General features: G+C 35.3%; 1 protein-coding gene across 1 annotated transcript in view; it reads right to left on the reverse strand.

Moving 5' to 3' along the window:
* Positions 1–19,912, reverse strand: part of LOC100477359 (A disintegrin and metallopeptidase domain 3) — a 92,089-nt gene that overhangs the window by 53,020 nt on the left and 19,157 nt on the right. The window contains exon 5 of the mRNA XM_034647777.1: positions 8,325–8,444. Coding sequence (XP_034503668.1) covers positions 8,325–8,444 — 120 coding nt within the window. The remainder of the gene's footprint in view (positions 1–8,324; positions 8,445–19,912) is intronic.

The following is a 19,912-nucleotide window of genomic DNA, read 5'->3' on the forward strand; positions in this document are numbered from 1 at the left end:
GTTTGCCTAAAAGCAGCCTCTACAGGTGGCATGCTGCAGTGGTGACAACCTAGAGTATGAGGTATCTGTGTCCCTGGTGGCTGGGCATGAATTGTGGTGGAAGCTGAGGATTTGTGGTGTCTCTACCTGTGGTTGCGTGGGTGGGATACACAAAGCAGTGAGCAAAATTTGCACTGAGCCACTAGTCCTAAACTGAATCCCCTAAGCAATGGTCACGCCAGGGGGGATGTAGTGCCTGGAGGTAGCATTTGGGCAGGGTGTGCAGCATTAAAACAATTCATGCTAAGCCCAATTCTGAAGCTAGAAGGCTTGGGGTGGGCGAGTCCTCAGTGGGTGGCGCACAGTGTTAGCAGGTTAGGTAGCAAGTGTCTATGTAGCACCACCTTCTGCTGCTGTCTCTGTGTTTATGCTGGGGGGTGGGGGAGGAAAATGGCAGATGTCAGCTCCTTTGTTCCCAGAAAAGACCCCCAACATGCTCTAAAATCCTTATAAAGAGAGATCTCTCCCATTTGCCCCAGGTGTTGTGCAAACTGTCTATTCTATATTGCCTCTCTGCAGACTGTTGTCTTTTTAAGGGTGGGGACTTAGCTATCACTTGCCCTCCAGGCTAGTCCAGTGCTGAGTCAGCGGACTTTGAAAGCTCTAGGTTCCAAGTCCCCCTAGTTACACAAACTCACAGAATTCAGTCCCTATGGTTTTCAAGGACAGACATTATGGGGATTCATTTTCCCTATGAGGGCTCACTGGTGTTTTCCACTCTGCATGCCTTCAACTCCCTCCTGCAGGCTTCTCCCAGCTGCTGTTTCTGCCCTTTCTAACCTCTCAGGTTCAGATTCTTCCCTACATTTAGTTGTGGAGTTTGTCCTGCCAGCCTTCAGTTCGCTCTCTGGTTTACTGAGTCAGATATGAGTGACATCTAGTAGTGAACACGGGACAAGGTGAGCTTAGGGTCCTCCTACTCTGCCATCTTACTGGAACCTCCTTGCCTGGTTTTTTTTTTAATGGCTTCCTTGACCATACATAAGCTGTTCAGTTTGATGTCTCAACAGTTTGTGCTTATTTTTTTTCCCCCTGGACTAAGGAGACATATCTAGAAAAATGTTGCTATGAACAGTGCCATAGCAATTACTCCTGTAAAAATCCCTTCTAGTCTTTTTATGGTTTTGGGTCTCACATTTAGGTTTTTAATTCATTTTGAGTTTATTTTTGTGTATAGTTTAAGAAAGTGGTCAAGTTTCATTCGTTTGCATTGTAGCCATTCAGTTTTTCCATCACTGTTTTTGTTGAGACTGTCTTTTCCCTATTGCATAGTCTCACCTCCTTTGTCAAAGACTAATTGACCCTATAAATGTGCATTTATTTTTGGGCTCTTGATTCTGTTCTATTGATTGATGTGTCCCTTTTTGTGCCAGAACCATACTGTTTTGATTACTACCTCTTTGTAGCATATCTTGGAATCTGGGATTGTGATACCTCCATCTTTGCTCTTCTCTCTCAACATCATTTTGGCTATTCAGGGTCTTCTGTGATTCCAGGTAAATTTTAGTGTTATTTGTGTTAGTTCTGTGAAAAATGCTGTTGGTGTTTTGATAGGAATTGTACTGAATCTGTAGATTGCTTTAGATAACATGGACACTTTAACAATATGAATTTCTCTAATCCATGTTCATGGAATATCTTTCCACTTGTTTGTGTCATCTTCAGTTTCTTTCATCAATGTTTTTTCAGTTTTCAGAGTGCAGATCTTTCACTACATCTAATATCAGACTCAATGTGGAAAAACTGACAGCTTTCCTGCTAAGACCAAACCAAGGACAAGGATGTCCACTCTTAACACTTTTATTCAAAAAAGTACTAGAATTCCTAGCCACAGCAATCAGAAAAAAAATTAGAGGCATCCATATTGGTAAATAAGTTGAGCTGTCTCCATTTGCAGATAACATAATATTATACTCAGAAAGTCCCAAAAATTCTACCAAAAAACTACTAGAAGTAATAAATGAATTCAATAAAGTTGCAGGATCCAAAATTAATACCTAGAAATCAGTAGTGTTTCTATATGCTAATAACAAAACAGCAGAAAGAAAAATTAAAACACCATTTATAATTGCACCAAAAAAAAAAAAAACCCACCTAGGAATAAACCTGTACTCTGAAAACTATAATACATGGAATTATTTTAAGTGGTATATTGTAACAGAAGCTGTAACGAGGGCTCTTTCTCCAAAAAACTAGATAAATTTATCAGGTGCTTTATAAAACAACAATTTATACTTGTTCTTTTGTAATACCTTGTTTATCATGTAATATTTTATATAAAATTAGATACAATGTCTTCAATACACTAACTACAAAGTGTATTATTAAAGTATAGCAGGGGCGCCTGGGTGGCACAGCGGTTAAGCGTCTGCCTTCAGCTCAGGGCGTGATCCCGGCATTATGGGATCGAGCCCCACATCGGGCTCCTCCACTATGAGCCTGCTTCTTCCTCTCCCACTCCCCCTGCTTGTGTTCCCTCTCTTGCTGGCTGTCTCTATCTCTGTCAAATAAATAAACAAAATCTTTAAAAAAAATTATAAAGTATAGCAAACCTTTATTACTATATATCATTTTAAATTTACAGGAGTCGGATGATATTCTTTTTTTTCGTTTTTGTATTTCAATATTAACAAAAGTGTGTTATGCTTCACAATATAAATATTTTAATGGAAAATTATCAAGAGTATTTAGGGAAGATAGCAGATCAAATACACACTAAATATTAATGTGGGGGGGGACAAAAATCAATGACATCACAGGGAAATCCAAGGCCAGTATCAAAGAGAGAGCCTATAGTAGAGAGTAAGTTTTCGCAATACTCAATGAAGAGCATAAATCTAGACTAAATGCCTGGCTTAGAAATTGACTTGTAAGGACACTTTTACTTTAGGAATAGAATTCTATCATGGGACTAGAAGCCATAACTTTATAAATAGGTAGCCAATGTTCATCATTGAGAAATTGGAGAATCTAAAGGACATTTTCTCTTCTCCTAGTTGTCCAAATCATTATCAAATTCTCTTCAACATGTAATATCTTACACTTTTTCTGTCTTTGTAAATTTAATAATCTAAGTTGAAAAATACTGAAATGTTCCTCTATTTCTGGAATAAACTCCAGAAGCATATTCTTTTTCAGATACTCATTTCGGTTGCTAATTCTGATTCAGATATTTTGTAAGTATTTTTCAAAATATAAATCAGTCATTCAAAATAACATTAATAGGAGGAGTGAACAACTTTCAGGATTTAATTCTATTTCTATATGCCTGCAAAGGATACTGGGAATTATTTTTTTACAAGTACTCAATTTACAATAGCATTCAAAAACATAAACTATTTTTTACAAGTACTCAATTTACAATAGCATTCAAAAACATAAACTTTAAGAATTAAAGATAGCTAAACAAATGGAATAATATTTCATGCACACAGTTTGAAAATCATAACATTAAGAATATGTCCATTCTCCACAAATGCTTCTACAGATTTTTAAAAATCCCAGTCAAAATTCCACAGAATTATTATTTTTTCTTTAGGGTGTGTGAGTAGAAATAGAAAGGTTGATTCTAAATTTTACATAGAAATGCAAAAACCTAAAATCACCAAATCCATATTGATAAAGAAATACAAAATATGAAGATGTATTTTACCTGATTTTATGAGTTAGGACAAGGAGAGCTGGTATTGGTATAAGGATAGGTATATGGAACAACAGAACACAAAGTATGTGATATAGTGTTTTTCAATATAGGTACCAAGAAAAATATCGTTTTTCAGAACAAATGGACCTAGAACAGTTAGAAACACATATAGAAAAAAATATACCCTGATACTGAACTTACAAATATTACTTAAAATGGATCATAAATATATGCATAAAAGCTAAAATTAATAAACGTCTTGAAGTGCACTTTTGAGAAATCTTCACAATCTTGGGAGAGAGAGGGCACAAGTAGCATAACGCATAATAAAATGATAAACTGAACTTCATCCAATTAAAAAACTTGACTTTTTGAAAGATATCATTGAGAAAATATGAAGCCAAGCCACATACTGGGAGTAAATCTTTAGAAAGACTTGTATATAGTTTATATTAAGAATTTCTATAACCACATAATAGAAAAGCATACAACCCTATAAATGTGTGCAAAATGTTGGAACAGACACTTTAAAAAGGAGCAATATGAATGTCTCATAATCATATGAAACACTGTCCAATATAATTAGTCATCAGGGAAATACAAATTAAAACCACAATGCACACATTCAAATGACTAAAATGAAAAAGGCAATAACAAAAGTTGATGAGGATAAGGAATAAGCTACCACTCACAGATGTTTGGAATGTAAAATAATACAATATTTGGGAAAGCAGTTTGACATTTTATTATAGATTTAGCAGTAAATTAACATATGACTCAGCAATCTCACTCCTAGATATTTACCCAACAGAAATGAAAACATAAGTCAACAAAAATTTGAACATGAATATTCTTTGGAAACATTTTTCATAATAGTCACAAACGAAAACAACCTAAATGTTCATTAATAATTTCATGGATAAACACTCCATTATATAAATATACTGAAGACCACCTAGACACATCATAAGTCCTTTTGTCGAAAACCAAGAAAAGGTCATAATGCCTTTGTAGATACAAGATAGATGGGTTCTATGGATCATCTGGCTAGGTACGGCAGGCAGAAGCAGAATTGGGCACTGACATCTTCAGCGACAATGGGAAAAATGGTCAAAAAAAGAACTACCCTACGATCCAGCAGTAGTATGCTGGGTATTTACCCAAGGATACAAAAATACTGATTTGATGAGATACATGCACAGCAAATTTTATAGCAGCATTATTAACAGTAGCCAAATTATGGAAAGAGCCAAAATGTCCACTGACTGATGAATGGATAAAGAAGATGTGTGTGTGTGTGTGTGTGTGTGTGTGTGTGTGTATAATGGGATATTACTCAGCCATGAAAAGAATGAAATTTTGCCATTTGCAATGATGTGCATGGATCTAGAGAATATTATGCTATGAGAAATAAGTCAGTCAGGGAAAGATAAATGCCATATGATTTCCCTCACATGTAGAATTTAAGAAATAAAACAGTGAACTTAGGGGGAAAAACAGAGGCAAACCATAAAAGAAACTCTTAAGTATAGACAATGAACTGAGGGTTTATGGAAGACAGGTGGGCAGGGTAGGTCTAAATGGGTGGTGGGTATTACGGAGGGCACTTGTTGTGATGAGCACTGGGTGTTTTATGTAAGTGATGAATCACTAAATTCTACTACTGAAAGTAATATTACATTGCCTGTTAACTAACTGGAGTTTAAATGAAAATTTGGAGAAAAAAATTTCACACAGTTTTAACAATATATTTATGTAGATTTCTGAATTTCAGAATTATTGTAATTTTCTAAGACAAGAAAAAAACACATTTGATGAGATGGACTAATAAATAAACATTCCATCCAAAAGCAGCAAGAATACATATTTTTCTCCAGTGCATATGAAAGTCTCCATTTTAGATCATGTGTTGTCTCAGTAGTTTTAAGAAGACTAAAATCTTGTCAAACACCTTTTCTGACAAAGTTATGAAAGAAGAAATCTATTGCAAGAAGAAAACTTGAAAAACTACAAATATGTGGTGGTAAAACAATACGCTAGTGAATAACCAATAGGTCATGAAGAAATTTTTTAAAAATCGAAATACATGTTGAGACAAATGAAAATTTATATGCAATACAGAAAAATGTATGTGATGCAGCAAAAGCAGTTCCAAGTGGGAAATACATAGCAATATAGGCTTATCTCAGGAAACAAAAAATATCTCAAACAATCTAACTTTATACCTACAGGAGGTAGAAAAAGAACAAAGTTAGTAGAAGGAAGAAAATTAAAAAAATCAAATGGAAATAAATGGAGACTGAAAAGCCAATAGAAAAGATCAACGACACTAAGAGCCAATTCTTTCAAAAGATTAAAATTATGACAAACTTTTAGCTAGACTCACCAAGAAAATGAGAGAGAGGTTTCATAAATAAAATCAGAAATGGAAAAGGAGAGGTTACAACTGATACCAAGAAATACAGAGGTTCATAAGAGAATGTTATGAATAATTAGATGCCCATAAATTGAACAACTTAGTAGAAATGGATAGATTCCTAGAAATATACATACCAAAACTGAATCATGAAGAAATAGAAAATATGAATAGATTGACTACTAGTAAGGAGATAAGGTCAGTAATCAAAAACCTAAGACCAAGACCAGATGGCTTCACTGGTGAATTCTTCCAAACATTCCCCAAACGTCAAATACTTACTTTCCTAAACTCTTCTTGAAAACTGAAGAAGCGGGATCATTTTCAAACTTACTTCATGAGGCCTGAGTGCAAATTATTCAGGTGCTTATTAAGTATCTATCTATTACACACTTTATTCATCTTTCGTGCATATATTTCATGTGTATTTTATATCAAAATGAGAAGATGAATATGACATAGGTATTTATTGTTAAAGTGGGCAGAGAACTTCTTTTCAAGAGAACTAAAATACACTGCAGTATATGAAGAAAGAGAATATAATTTAAATGAAATTCTTTCAGAAGGGAACTGTGATATGCAAAGAAATACTAATAACCAAAAGAAACAAAAGGTAAAGTAAAGGAAGTATTTTCAGAATCAAGTCTTCAGAGTATTTCTTAATGGAAAGAACTGAGGTGACAGAAATGCAGTATTTACCAAAATTTTATGTAAATTAAATCCCATTATTTTGGAGGGTGCCTAGATATGGTTTAAACTTAAATATGTATGCTAATTATGGAGGAATAATCACTAGAGGAAAATAAAAAGTACAGATCCACTAAATTGTTGCAATAAATTGTGGAAGAAGGAAAAACAGAGCATACAGATTCAACAGAAATGAACAAAAATTCAATTAAAAAACAAATGTGACAAATGTACATAGAAAATAACATTTTGAAACAACTAAAATTATGAAAAATATGCAATATAGAGGAGTGTTAAGGAGTCATAACAGCTAAATGTAATGAGGTATCCTAGAGAAGTCCTCGTACAGAAAGAGGCTATTTGGTAAAAGAAAAGAAGTCTGAAGAAATTATGGACTTCAGTTGATTAAACATTAATTACAATGATGTTTAACAGGAAAATCTGATAAATCAAAGGCCGATTGGATAGTAAATTAAAACCCAGTGTAGATCCTGAACTACTAGTGGAGAAAAACTAAACGAGAAGGAGAAATATCAGGGAAATACTGGTTGAGAGAAGCAAGTATGTGCATAGATATAAGATACGTCAGACCAAATAGACTTTAAAACAGAAAGGAACATGAGAGATAAAGAGATTCAGCATTTGAAAACAAAAGTTAAATTTCTAGGAAGATATAACTATCGTAATATAAGTCTCCACTATATAAAACAGCTTCAAAAAACAAAGCATAAATTGAACAATGTAAGGTGAGAAATAGCCAAATCCAACTGCATAGTTGTAGGTATCGATATTATCTCTCAGGTACCAAGAGTTCAGGCATATGATATTTATAAAAACACAGAAGATTTGCGGCATTCACTTAAAAATTATCTTGTAATCAAGTTGTATAGAATTTGGTTTCTAACAATTCAAGAGTTTACATTTTCTCAAGCAAACATGGAACATTCCAAAAAATCACCATGCACAAGTGTATGAAAACAGGCACAATAAAAATGCAATGATTAGCCATTTTACCAAACACAACTTAAAAAAAGGCTAACAGCCAAAAGCTAAATATAACAATAACAAACCAAGGATTATTATTAATCCAATTCTGTGAAGTCAAATTAAAATAAATGAAGTTTCCCCAGATGCAAGGATTGAGATTAGGAGATGAGAAGGTATACAGCAACATACTTGCAGTAACTTAGTGAACCAGTGCAGGCACTTTGAGGAATTCAGATGCTTGAGGTGAATATTATAGTATTGACGTCACTGATGTTTATGATACAGAAAGGGGGGTATTACTATTAATGGTTAAACCGTAAAGAAAATCTTACCTCTTTACTCCATGTTACACTTACCCTTTACTTAAACTTTTCAAATGCTTCAAATCAGGATGAGTCCATTACCACAAGCCCCTTATCTCTGTATCTTGGATATTTAATAAAACGGTGCCTCATTTCAAAAAGAGTCCTCCTATATCACATCTATAGTTATAAGATTACATAAGAAACACAAAACAAATCTTTAGATGAGTTGTAAATGTTTGCCACTAACCTCTGCAAGGCCACAATCACATTGTTCTGGCGGTTCCAAAATTCCATTGCCACAAGCTGCACTTCTTCCTTGGTAAACCACTTCTGGAACTGTTCGATTCTGAAGGCATTCAAATTCAGGCTGTGAAACCATACGTTTAAATTCATCCATGCTGCAACTGCTAAAAAACTTTACACCATGGGAACGTCTAAAAATAAATTATATTCCTCAGATAAATGGAATAAAATCACTATCAAAGTAACACTCTATGAATTACTGAAAAGTACCGTTAATTCTGTCCTACTGCACTTACAGAGGAGCCAAGAAGGAAGGGAGAGGACTTTTATCTTTAATACAAGTTGTAAATAAAAGCAGTAAGTTTATTTCTATTGTAATTCAATGTAACAGACATGTAGCAACTAGAAGAAGTTAAGGTGACATGAGTTAAAATATATTAAAGCACAAATAATATTTGCCATACCAAAAATCTCTCTTTAAATATGTCCTATTATTATTTTCATTATGATTGCAAGCATCACAATTATAATCATTATCATAAGCACTAATATTAAGAAAATGAAATACTAGAAAATATATGTGGAAAACTGAAGAAATAACAATGGTTGATAATGTTACAGGAAAAATCAGAATCATTTGTACTTTGGTAACAAAATCAATTAAAATATCTCAACATTGATTGTATAAAATGTAAAAGCCCTACATTCTTTTTATTTTGTTACTTTTTGAAATCTTTCTGTACTTCTACGTGTACTATTTAATGAATTTTTATTTAATTTTGTAACAATCTAAAACTTAGAGAGATGATACAAAAATAGACCAAAAAATAAAATTTTCCCCAAACAATGATGATTAAGTTGCCAAACCTGATCCTAATAACTCTATGTATTTGAATGTATAATTCCTATGAAGACATTAATTACAAAAAGACCCTTCAAAATCAGGAAATAATTATATACTACTATTATCTAATCTTCAGATGTCATTCAAATCTCATCATCACAACAATATTGGCACTTTATAGCAAAAAGCTCCAGTTGAGAGTCAACCGTTCCACTTATTTTTTTTTCAGTTTTTTTCTCTCCAAATTTTTATTAAAATTCTAGCTAGTTAACACGCATTGTAACATTGCTTTCTGGTGTAGAATTTAGTGATTCATCACTTACATGAAAAACCCAGCGCTCATCACAACAATGCTCTCCTTAATATCCATCACCCATTTAACCCATCTCCCCACCCAACCTCCCCTCCAACAAACTTCAGGCTGTTTTCTATAGTTAAGAGTCTCTTTTACGGTTTGCCTCTCTGTTTTTCCCCCTCAGTTCATCGTTTTATTTCTTAAATTCTATACGTGAGGGAAATCATATGGCATTTGTCTTTCTCTGACTGACTCATTTGGTATAGCATAATACTCTCTAGATCCATCCACAACATTGCAAATGGCAAGATTTCATTCTTTTTATAGCTGTGTAATATCCCATTGTGTATATATACCACAGTGTCTTTATCCATTCATCAGTCAATGGCCACTTGGGCTCTCTCTCCATAATTTGGCTGCTGATGATAATGCTGCCATAAACCTGCATGTATCCCATAAAATCAGTATTTCTGTATCCTTTCGGTAAATAAGCAGTACGCAACTGCTGGATCATAGGGTAGTTCAATTTTTAACTTTTTGCGGAAACTCTGTACTATTCTCCAGATTGGCTGCAGCAGTCTGCATTCCCACCAACAGCGTAAGAGGGTTCCCAATTCTCTGCATCCTTGTCAACACCTGTTTCTTGTGTTGTTAATTTTAGCTATTCTGACAGGTGTGAGGTGATTTATATTTCCCCGATGATCAGTGATGTTGAGCATCTTTTCATGTGTCCATTGGCCATCTGGATGTCATCTTTGGAAAAATGTCTGTTCCTGTCTTCTGCCCACTTCTGGATTGGATTGTTTGTTTAGGGGTTGGGTTCATTGATAAGTTCTTTTATATATTTTCAATACTAACCCTTTTTCAGATATGCCCTTTGAAAATATCTTCTCCCATTCCAAAGGTTCAATTTAGTTTTGTTGATTGTTTCCTTCACCGTGCAGAAGGTTTTATCTGGATGAAGTCCCACAATAGTTCATTTTTGCTTTTGTTTCCCTTGCCTCTGGCAACGTGTCAAGTTAAAAGTTGCCATGGCCGAGGTAAAAGGTTGCTGCCTGTGTTCTCCTCTAGTATTTTGATGGATTCAGGTCTCACATTTAGGTCTTTTATTCATTTTGAATTTATTTTTGTTTATGGTATAAGAAAGTGGTCCAGCTTCATTCCTCTGCATGTTGTTGTCCAGTTTTCCCAACACCATTTGTTTAAGAAACTTTTTCCATTGGATGTTCTTTCCTGCTCTGTTGAAGATTAGTTGACCATACAGTTGTGGGTCCATTTCTGGGTTTTCTATTCTGTTCCATTGATCTCTGTATCTGTTTTTGTGCCAGTAGCATACTATCTTAATGACTACAGCTTTGTAATATAGTTTGAAGTCCAGAATTGAGATTCCTCCAGGTTTGCTTTTCTTTTTCAAGATTGCTTTGGCAATTCAGGGTCTTTTGTGGTTCCATACAAATTTCAGGACTGTTTGTTCCATTTTGTGAGAAAGGCTGTTAGTGTTTTCACAGGGATTGCATTATATGTGTAGATTGCTTTGGATAGTATAGACATTTTAAAATATTTGTTATTCCAGTCCATGAGCATGGACTGTTCTTCCAGTTCTTTGTGTCATCTTCAATTTCTTTCATTGGTGTTTATGATTTTCAGAGTACAGATATTTTCCCTCTTTGGTTAGGTTTATTCCTAGGTATCTAATGGTTTCTGGTGCAAATGTAAATGATATTGATTCCTTGATTTCTCTTTCTGCTGCTTCATTATTGGTGTATAGAAATGCAGCAGATTTCCATAGATTGATTTTGTATACTGCCACTTAATTGAATATGTGGATCAGTTCTGGCAATTTTTTGGTGAAGTCTTCTGTTTTCTATATAGAGTATCATGCTGTTTGGAAAGAGTGAAAGTTGGATTTTTTCTTGATTATTTGGATGCCTTTTATTTTTTTGTTGTTGTTGTCTGATAGCTGAGGCTAGGACTTCCAGTACTATGTTAAATAACACTGTTGAGAATGAACATCCCTGTCTTGTTCTTGACCATAAGAGAAAAGCTCTCAGTTTTTCCCCACTGAGGATGATATTAGTGGTGGGTATTTTGTATATGGCCATTATGATGTTGAGGTTCCCTCTATCAAGAATGCATGCTGTACTTTGTCAAATGCTTTTTCTGCAACTACTGAGAGGATCATATTGTTCCTCTCTTTTCTTTTATTAGTGTGGTGTGTCACATTGATTGATTTGTGGATGTCAAACCACCCTTGCAGCCAAGGAATAAATCCCACTTGGTGGTGGTGAATAATCATTTTAATGTACTGTTGAATCTGATTACTAGTATCTTGTTGAGAATTTTGGCATCCGTGTTCATCAGGGATATTGGTCTGTAGTTCTCTTTTTTACTGGAGTCCTTCTCTGGTTTTGGAATCAGGGTGTTACTGCCTCATATAATGAATGTGAATGTTTTCCTTTCATTTATATTTTTTGGAATAGTTTGAGAAGAATTGGTTTTAACTCTTCCTCAAATGCTTGGTAGAATTTGCCTTTGAAGCCATCTAGCCCTGGATTTTTGTTGGGAGATTTTTGATTCCTGGTTCAATTTCTTTGCTTCCTTTTAGTTGTTTTAGTTTTCTATTTCTTCATGTTTCAGTTTTGGTAGGTTGTATGTTTCTAGGAATTTATCCATTTCTTCCAAGTTGTCCAATTTGTTGGCATATACTTTTTCATAATATTCTCTTATAATTGTGTGTTTGTGGTATCGGTTCTTATTTCTTCTCTCTCATTTGTGATTTTTTAATGTGGGTCCTTTTTATTTTTTTCTTGATAAGTCTTGCTAGGGGTTTATCAATTTTATTAATTTTCTCAAGGAACTGGCTCCTGGTTTCACGTATCTATTTTTTTGTTTTGGTATCTTTTCTTTCTGCTCTAATTTTACTATTTTCCCTTCTTTCATTGGCTTTAAGCTTCATTAGTTCTTTTTCTAGCTCCTGTACGTCCAAGATTAAGTTGCTTACTTGAGATTTTTCTTGCTTCTTGAGGTAGGCCTATATTGCTCTATATTTCCCTTTTATGACCACTTTTGATGCATCCCAAAGGTTCTGGACCATCGTGTTTTCATTTTCATTTGTTCCCATGTATTTTCTTATTTCTTCTTTAATTTCCTGGTTAACCCATTCATTCTTCAGTAGCACGTTGTTTAACCTCCACATATTTGTGGTCTTTCCCAATTTTTTCTTGTGGTAGATGTCAAGTTTCATAGAGTTGTGGCCAGAAAATATGCATGGTATGATCTCAATCATTTTGTACTTGCTGAGGGCTGATTTGTGACCCAGTATGTTATCTATTCTGGATAATGTCCCATGTGGACTCAAAAAGAATGTATTCTGCTGCTTTAGGATGAAATGTTCTGAATATATCTGTGAAGTCCATCTGGTCCAGTGTGTCATTCAAAACCATTGTTTCCTTGTTGATGTTCTGTTTAGATGTCTATTCATTGGTGTAAGTGGGGTGTTAAAGTCCCCTATTATTATTATATTATTATTAAAGAGTTCCTCTATGTTTGGTATTAATTGTTTTACTTATTTGTGTGCTCCCATGTTGGTGGAATATCTATCTATCTTTGTTAGATCTTCTTGTAGGATAGTCCCCTTGCTTAGGATGCCCTTCATCTCTTATTAGAGGTTCAGTTTAAAATCTATTTTGCCTGATATGAGTATTTCTACTCTGGCTTTCTTTTGATGTCCATTGGCATGATAAATGGTTTGCCATCCCCTCACAATATGCAGATGTCTTTAGGTTAAAAATGAGTCTCTGGTAGGGAGCATATAGATGGGTCTTGTTTTTTATCCATTCTAAAACCCTGCCTTGTGATTGCACTGTTTAATCCATTTACATTCAAAGTATTATTGATAGATATGTATTTAGTTTTGTCATTGCTTCTGGAGATTTTCTCTCTTCCTTTCTAGTCTTTGTCACTTTTTGTCCTTCCATCCTACTCAAAGAGTCCCCTTTAATATTTCTTGCAGGGCTACTTTAGTGGTCAAGAACTCCTTTAGTTTATATTTCTCTGGGAAACTCTATCTCTATTTCTATTCTGAGTGATAGCCCTGCTGAATAGAGGATTTGTGGCTACAGATTTATCCTATTCAGCATGTTGAAGATATCATGCCTTTTCCTTCTAGCTTGCCACATTCCTGTGGAGAGATCTGCAGCTAGTGCTGCGTGTCTTCCCTTATTGGTTAGGGACTTCTTTTGTCTTGCTGTTTTAGGACTTTTTTTTTAATCACTATATTTTGCAAATTTAACTCCAGTATGTTCCAGCATTGGCCTGCTTTTGTTGATTTTAATGGGAGTTCTCTGTGCATCCTGGATTTGGATTCCAGATTAGGGAAGTTTCCTTCCCTAGATAGTCGTCTGCAGAGGCTGTCCTTGGTGGGAGTGGGCATTCTTTGGCCCTTTTCCAGAGTGTGGCAAGTTTTAACTAGGTGTGCTCTGGTCTGCTTGTTAAATATGACCTGATGCTACTTCCACTAGGACCAAAACTTCCAGAGCTCTGTTCGAGACACGTGGTGCATGCAGGGGTTGCTGCTGTTTTTCTCAGGAAGGGGCCCACTGGGTTGGGATTTAGGCACACTTGCCTGAGAAAAGCAGTACAAGCAGAGCGCAGGTGGGTGGGACTTGGTGTGAGCAGGTTAGGCAGCCAGTATCAGTGCTGTGCTGTTTCCTGAAGCTGGTTTATACTGTAGGGCTGGGGAGAGAAATGGTACCAGCTAGCTCCTTTGTCCCCAGAGAGGGTCTCCATGCTTGCTCTCAGGGAAGCACTCCCAGAAGAGCAAATGATCTCCCCTCAAGTGCTGGGTGTTTTTCATACTGTTCTTTTCACACTGTCTTTGGGTTGCTTGTCTGCCTGAAGCAGCACAGTGCACTTTGGGCTCTATCCCAGTGAAACCTACTGACTTTTAAAACTCCAAACTTTAAGGATGTGCTATGGTGGGGGCCTGTGCTGACCCTGCTGGGATGGATGTAGGCTTGACTGAGAAGGGCAGCCACATCAGAGTGCAGGGACATGGGATTTGGAGCAAGCAGGCTAAACAGCCAGTATCCATCTGGGTTAGCCTCCCCCAGCAGGTGTCTGTGTGCCTAAGCACGGGTGGGGGGACGGGGGTGTGGGGGTGTTGGGGTTGAGGTGGGAAATGGTGCCTGCCCACTTTTTTGCCCCCAGAGGGTCATCTCTGTGACCACCACCTCCCACAGATGAGCTCCAAGAAGAGCGAACACTCTCTCCCTTGTGCACCTTTGGGTGATCCTTCCAATCACTTGCTGTCTGTCTCCAGGGTGCTTGCCTGCCTTTTCCCCAGGAGTAGAGCAGCACCCTCAGGGATCTATCCCAGCTTTGCTGGCCATCCTCTAAAATTCCAGTCTTTGAACCCTGCTGATTGCAAAACCTCACAAAAATTAGCCCCTCTGGTTTTGTCAGCCAATGGTTTTTGGGGAAGTGTTCTCTCTTTGTTTCCCTGTATGTTCCCCAGTTCCTCCTTTATCTGCTACCATGGCTCCCTCCCCTCTCCACACCCTGGAATCCTCCTCTCCCCCAATCCATGTCTCCATAACTCCTACCATCCTCCATGTGTCCTCTTCTTTACCTGTAGTTGGGCAATTTGTTCTGTCAGTTGTCACATTGATTTCTTGGGTGTTCAGAATGATTTGATAGTACCTAGTTGTGTTCCAGGGACTAGACAAGCCTAGGAATCTCCCAGTATACTGCCATTTTAGCTTCTCAAACATTGCATTTAATTCTCATATCTCCTAAGTTTAGTTACCTACATTTTGTTGTTGTTGTTGCTGCTGTTGGATTACACAATCATGGAAAATTTTGTGATTACAGACAGATTATTTGGTAGACTGTCCCTCCGTTTAGGATTATAAAATGTTGCCTTATAATTAAGCTGAAGTTATGTATGCATCTTGGCAACAGTATCATAGGAGTGTGGCTGAGTCTGTTTCATTGCATCCTAACAAATGGCACAGGATGTTAATTTGTTATATTACTGATGATAGTCATTTTGATTAGCTGATTAAGATATTTTCACTCTAAAATTATTTTTTTCTTCTTATTAGTTAAAAATTATCTGGAGAGAAATACTTTGGTTTTATGTTAATATCCCATTCCTTCACTATGTTTTCAAATTATTCATTCATATATTTATATGAATATGAAATCATGTTTTCCTATCATATTAAATGGGTTATAATCCATTACTATCACTATCATTTATGACATTCAGATTCCCACAGATTTGACTATTGGGAACTGCATTTGTGTCCCTTTGATAAATCTCCGTAATTCCTTGAACACCTCCTAATTTTTTCATGCAACATGTTCCAAGCTCATTTTTATTTTCTTTGCTTTAGATCTGGAATCAGTCATTCCTTCAAAGTGCCAGTTCTTTTTAGTGAAGATTAGTATTTTTAAAACATGATCTGGGTGAAACATGGGCTATTGTTACTACATTTTTTTTTAAGAGCAGACATCAAGGCCACGCTAGCATTTTAAGAAATGTTCACAGCTCCTTTGCTCTTACCTAAAATTTGTTATATCCTCACTAGTTCTGGCTCCTGCAATAGCATGAGCTTACTAATATTTCAGTCTCAGTAGGGGCAATTTCTTATGCTATGGCTAAGCCAATGATTTCTAAGTTCCCAGGTCAGTAAGATTTTTAGAGTTCCTATTGTCCTCCTATTTTATTTCCTGCTACTCAGCTACTTACTTCATGCTACTTAGTTCTTTGTTAGTGGATTGGTCCCACCTGCTGGTATTTGTGGTGCATTTGTTTGGGAAAATTGTGGGATATGCTTTTGCTTTCTTGGTTGTTTTCCTAGTTTCACTCTGTATTTTGTGAGAGAACTGGGGGAGGCTGAAATACCATGCTGATACTTTCACCATCTGATTTCCATCCTCTCCCTTATTCTNACCATCTGATTTCCATCCTTCCCCTTATTCTTAAAACATATTCTTCCCTAGGTAAGACTCCATCCTATTTTGGTCCTTGTTTCTAATTATTTTCTTCCTTCCTCTTTCTTCTCACTGCATGTCACTAGTTTCTCCTCAATTACTCAGCCTGTAAATATGAGAAGTACCCTTTTCACTCTTTCAATTTCTTTCTAAATGACCTGTTCATGTTTTTAACTTCCACCAATAAAGTGATGGTTCACACATTTTAAATTCCTTGTCCTCATATCAGGACCTTTGTAACTGTGCATTTAATTCTAATGGATGATTCAGAATCCCCAAATCAACACAAACTGCCCTCAAGACTTCTCATTTTTCTGCTTTCCTAAAATATTTACCTTTTTCAATATCTGTTAGTAATTATGATATCAAAACTTCTACAAATAATTCTTCACATCTCCTTTTCTCTCTCAATCTTAATAAAATGCTATAGATTATAATGAGAATCATTTCCAAAATATCACTATATTATTGTTCCCTCTGATAGATTTCACATTCATTTTAAGATAATCTGTACTGTCCATACTGGATAAATCAACTTAAAATGTATTTGGTATACATTTATCACAAAACCCCAACTCTTGCGTCATGATTGCAAAATCAGACTCTTTCATACACATTCCTGAACCACCTGGCCTTCTTCCCCTTATGCTTTAGCCTCATTGTATTTTCTTTTCTTTTCCCTATGTCAAAACATTCTTCCTTATAGTCCCAGCTATTTTTTTTTTCATTTTTATCCTTCTCTCAATATCCTTATTCTTGTCTGTTGAGATTTTCAAGCTTCATACTATTCAAGTGTCACTTCATTTGTTGGCCTGAAGTTTTCAACAAGCTCGTTACATGACCATATTCATATCCCTCATAACTATTTCCTCAGAAAACTTTTCTTTATCATAAAGTTTCTTCTCCCCATGTATTCCCTATTTATTGCCTTCCTGACACCTATCATAAGCTGTTCATACTTTGTTTATTCTTAGTTCTACTTTTAAATTTTCAGACCCTGGTAGGTTAAGATATTTATGACATATCTATCTTATTAGCCATATATAAGACTAACACAATCTTGCAACACAGTAGACGTCTATTACATATTCTTTGAATGAATTTCATCTCAAGACTCTAGTAAACCCTCAGATAGTCATCATCAATATTCACTTTCTCTGTAACATTGAATGTAGAAATACTAAGCACATTTTCTACAATATCAAATACTCCTCTTTAAAGAAGATAAAAACAGAGAGGGAGGCAAACCACAAGAGACTCTTAACTCTAGGAAACAAACTGAGGGTTGCTGAGGGGGTGGTGGGTTAGGGGATGAGGTGACTGGGTGATGGGCACTAAGTAGGGCACTTGATATATTTGAGCAATGGGTATTATATGCAGCTGATGAATCACTAAATTTTACCCTTGAAATTAATAATACAGTATATATTAACTAAATTGAATTTAAATAAAAAATTAAAATAAATAAGTTTAAGCAAGTACATTATGTATTTAATAAAAATATTCTTACTCAAGTTGCGTTGCAAGATATTATATAACAGTGACTGCTGCAAACATTTCCCAGAGGAAGACACAGATTTGATAAAAATAAAATCTTACATTGCTTCAGAATTCATTATGCATGTAATTCCTGGACAGTAACAATTGTAGATATTATCATATGTGAATCCCAGATTAATTCCAATCAACTGCACCATAACAACTGAAAATGCATCTAAAGTTATCATCTGTGGATACTAAATGCAAAAAACAAAATAAAGCAAAACAGAATTATTGCCTAAGTTTTTTCTTCACATCCTTGATCTTTTCTTTTTGGCCATAATACCTAAATGAAAATACAAATTTAAGAAACTACTATGCCAAAGCTCATTATTTCCTTAGGGATATGGAAAATAAGAAAAAAATAGGAAAATTTTGTTTATCTCTTTGAGTTATTGTATTTCTAATCCAAATGGCACTGACATAACAAAATTAGATTAATGCTACCATATGCTTTTATTATGTATTAAATTCCAATAAGCTTTAAAAGTTTTTTGAGAATATGCATGTTTCAGTAACTATATTATTTTTTTAATGAACACAGAAAAAATACAGATTCTTAAGGGTTGAATTTGCAATCAGTTTTTACTTCAGAAATAGTTTTGGGAGAGTCAAATTAATTTTTTTAAAGGCAGAATACTACAACTCTTTGTAAGTAACATTTTTTTCTTCAAAAACCAACCAAACAAACAACAAACAAAAAACTTGGGAAGTAATGCTGGCAGCAAGACACTAACCCCTGGCAACCTACAATCTTTTTACTATCTCCATAGATTTCTTTTTTCAGAAGGACATATAGTTGGACTCATACAGTATGTAGCCTTTTCAGATTGGCTTTTCTCACTAACCTCTATGCGTTCAAGTTTTTTCCATGTCTTTTCATGGTTTGATGCTTCAGTTAAAAAAAATCATCCTTTATATCAATTTACTCTAGCTTGCTTAACTGTTCCTCTGTTAAAGGACATCTTGGTCACTCCCAATCTTTAGCAATTATGAATAAAACTGCTATAAACTCATCTGTAGGTTTTTGTGTGGATATAAATATTCAACTCATTTGGAAAATGCCAAAGAGGACAACTGCTGGATTATATAGTAAAAAAAAAAAAAACTATGAACTTGAATATATATTTTTTCCAGAGATAATATACAAAAACAAAAAGCATATGAAAAGATGTTCACTATCACTAGAAATCATAGCAGTGCAAATCAAAATGACAATGCCTATCACCTCATACCACTAAGGATGGCTTCTATTAAAAAACAACAACAAGAACAGAAAACAATGTGCTGGTAAAGATGTGATGAATATAAAATGTAAACAGCTAGTGGGATTATAAAATGGTTCAAACACCGTAGGAATAAGTATGATGGTTCCTCATAATATTAAAAATAGAACTACTACATGGTCCAGCAAATACCTACTTCTGGTCTATATCCAAAATAATTAAAATCAGTATCTTGAAGAGCTATTCACACTCCCATATTCATTGCAACATTACTCACAAAAGCCAAGGTATGGAGATAACCTGTGTCCACTGACAGATAAATGGATTAAAAATGTCATATATAGAAGACTCAGGAACCATATGATCCTCTCAATTGATGCAGAAAAAGCATTTGACAAAATACAGCATCCTTTCCTGATTCAAACCCTTCAGAGTGTAGGAATAAAGGGTACATTTCTCAATCTCATAAAAGCCATCTATGAAAAGCCTACAGCAAATATCATTCTCAATGGGGAAAAGCTGGAAGCCTTTACCTTAAGATCAGGAACACGACAAGGATGCCCACTCTCGCCACTATTATTCAACATAGTACTAAAAGTCTTTGCCACAGCAATCAGACAACAAAAAGGGATCAAAGGTATCCAAATCGGCAAAGAAGTCAAAATGTCTCTCTTCACAGATGACATGAT

Source organism: Ailuropoda melanoleuca, chromosome 18 (genome assembly GCF_002007445.2).
Source record: "Ailuropoda melanoleuca isolate Jingjing chromosome 18, ASM200744v2, whole genome shotgun sequence".
NCBI classification, from domain to species: domain Eukaryota; kingdom Metazoa; phylum Chordata; class Mammalia; order Carnivora; family Ursidae; genus Ailuropoda; species Ailuropoda melanoleuca.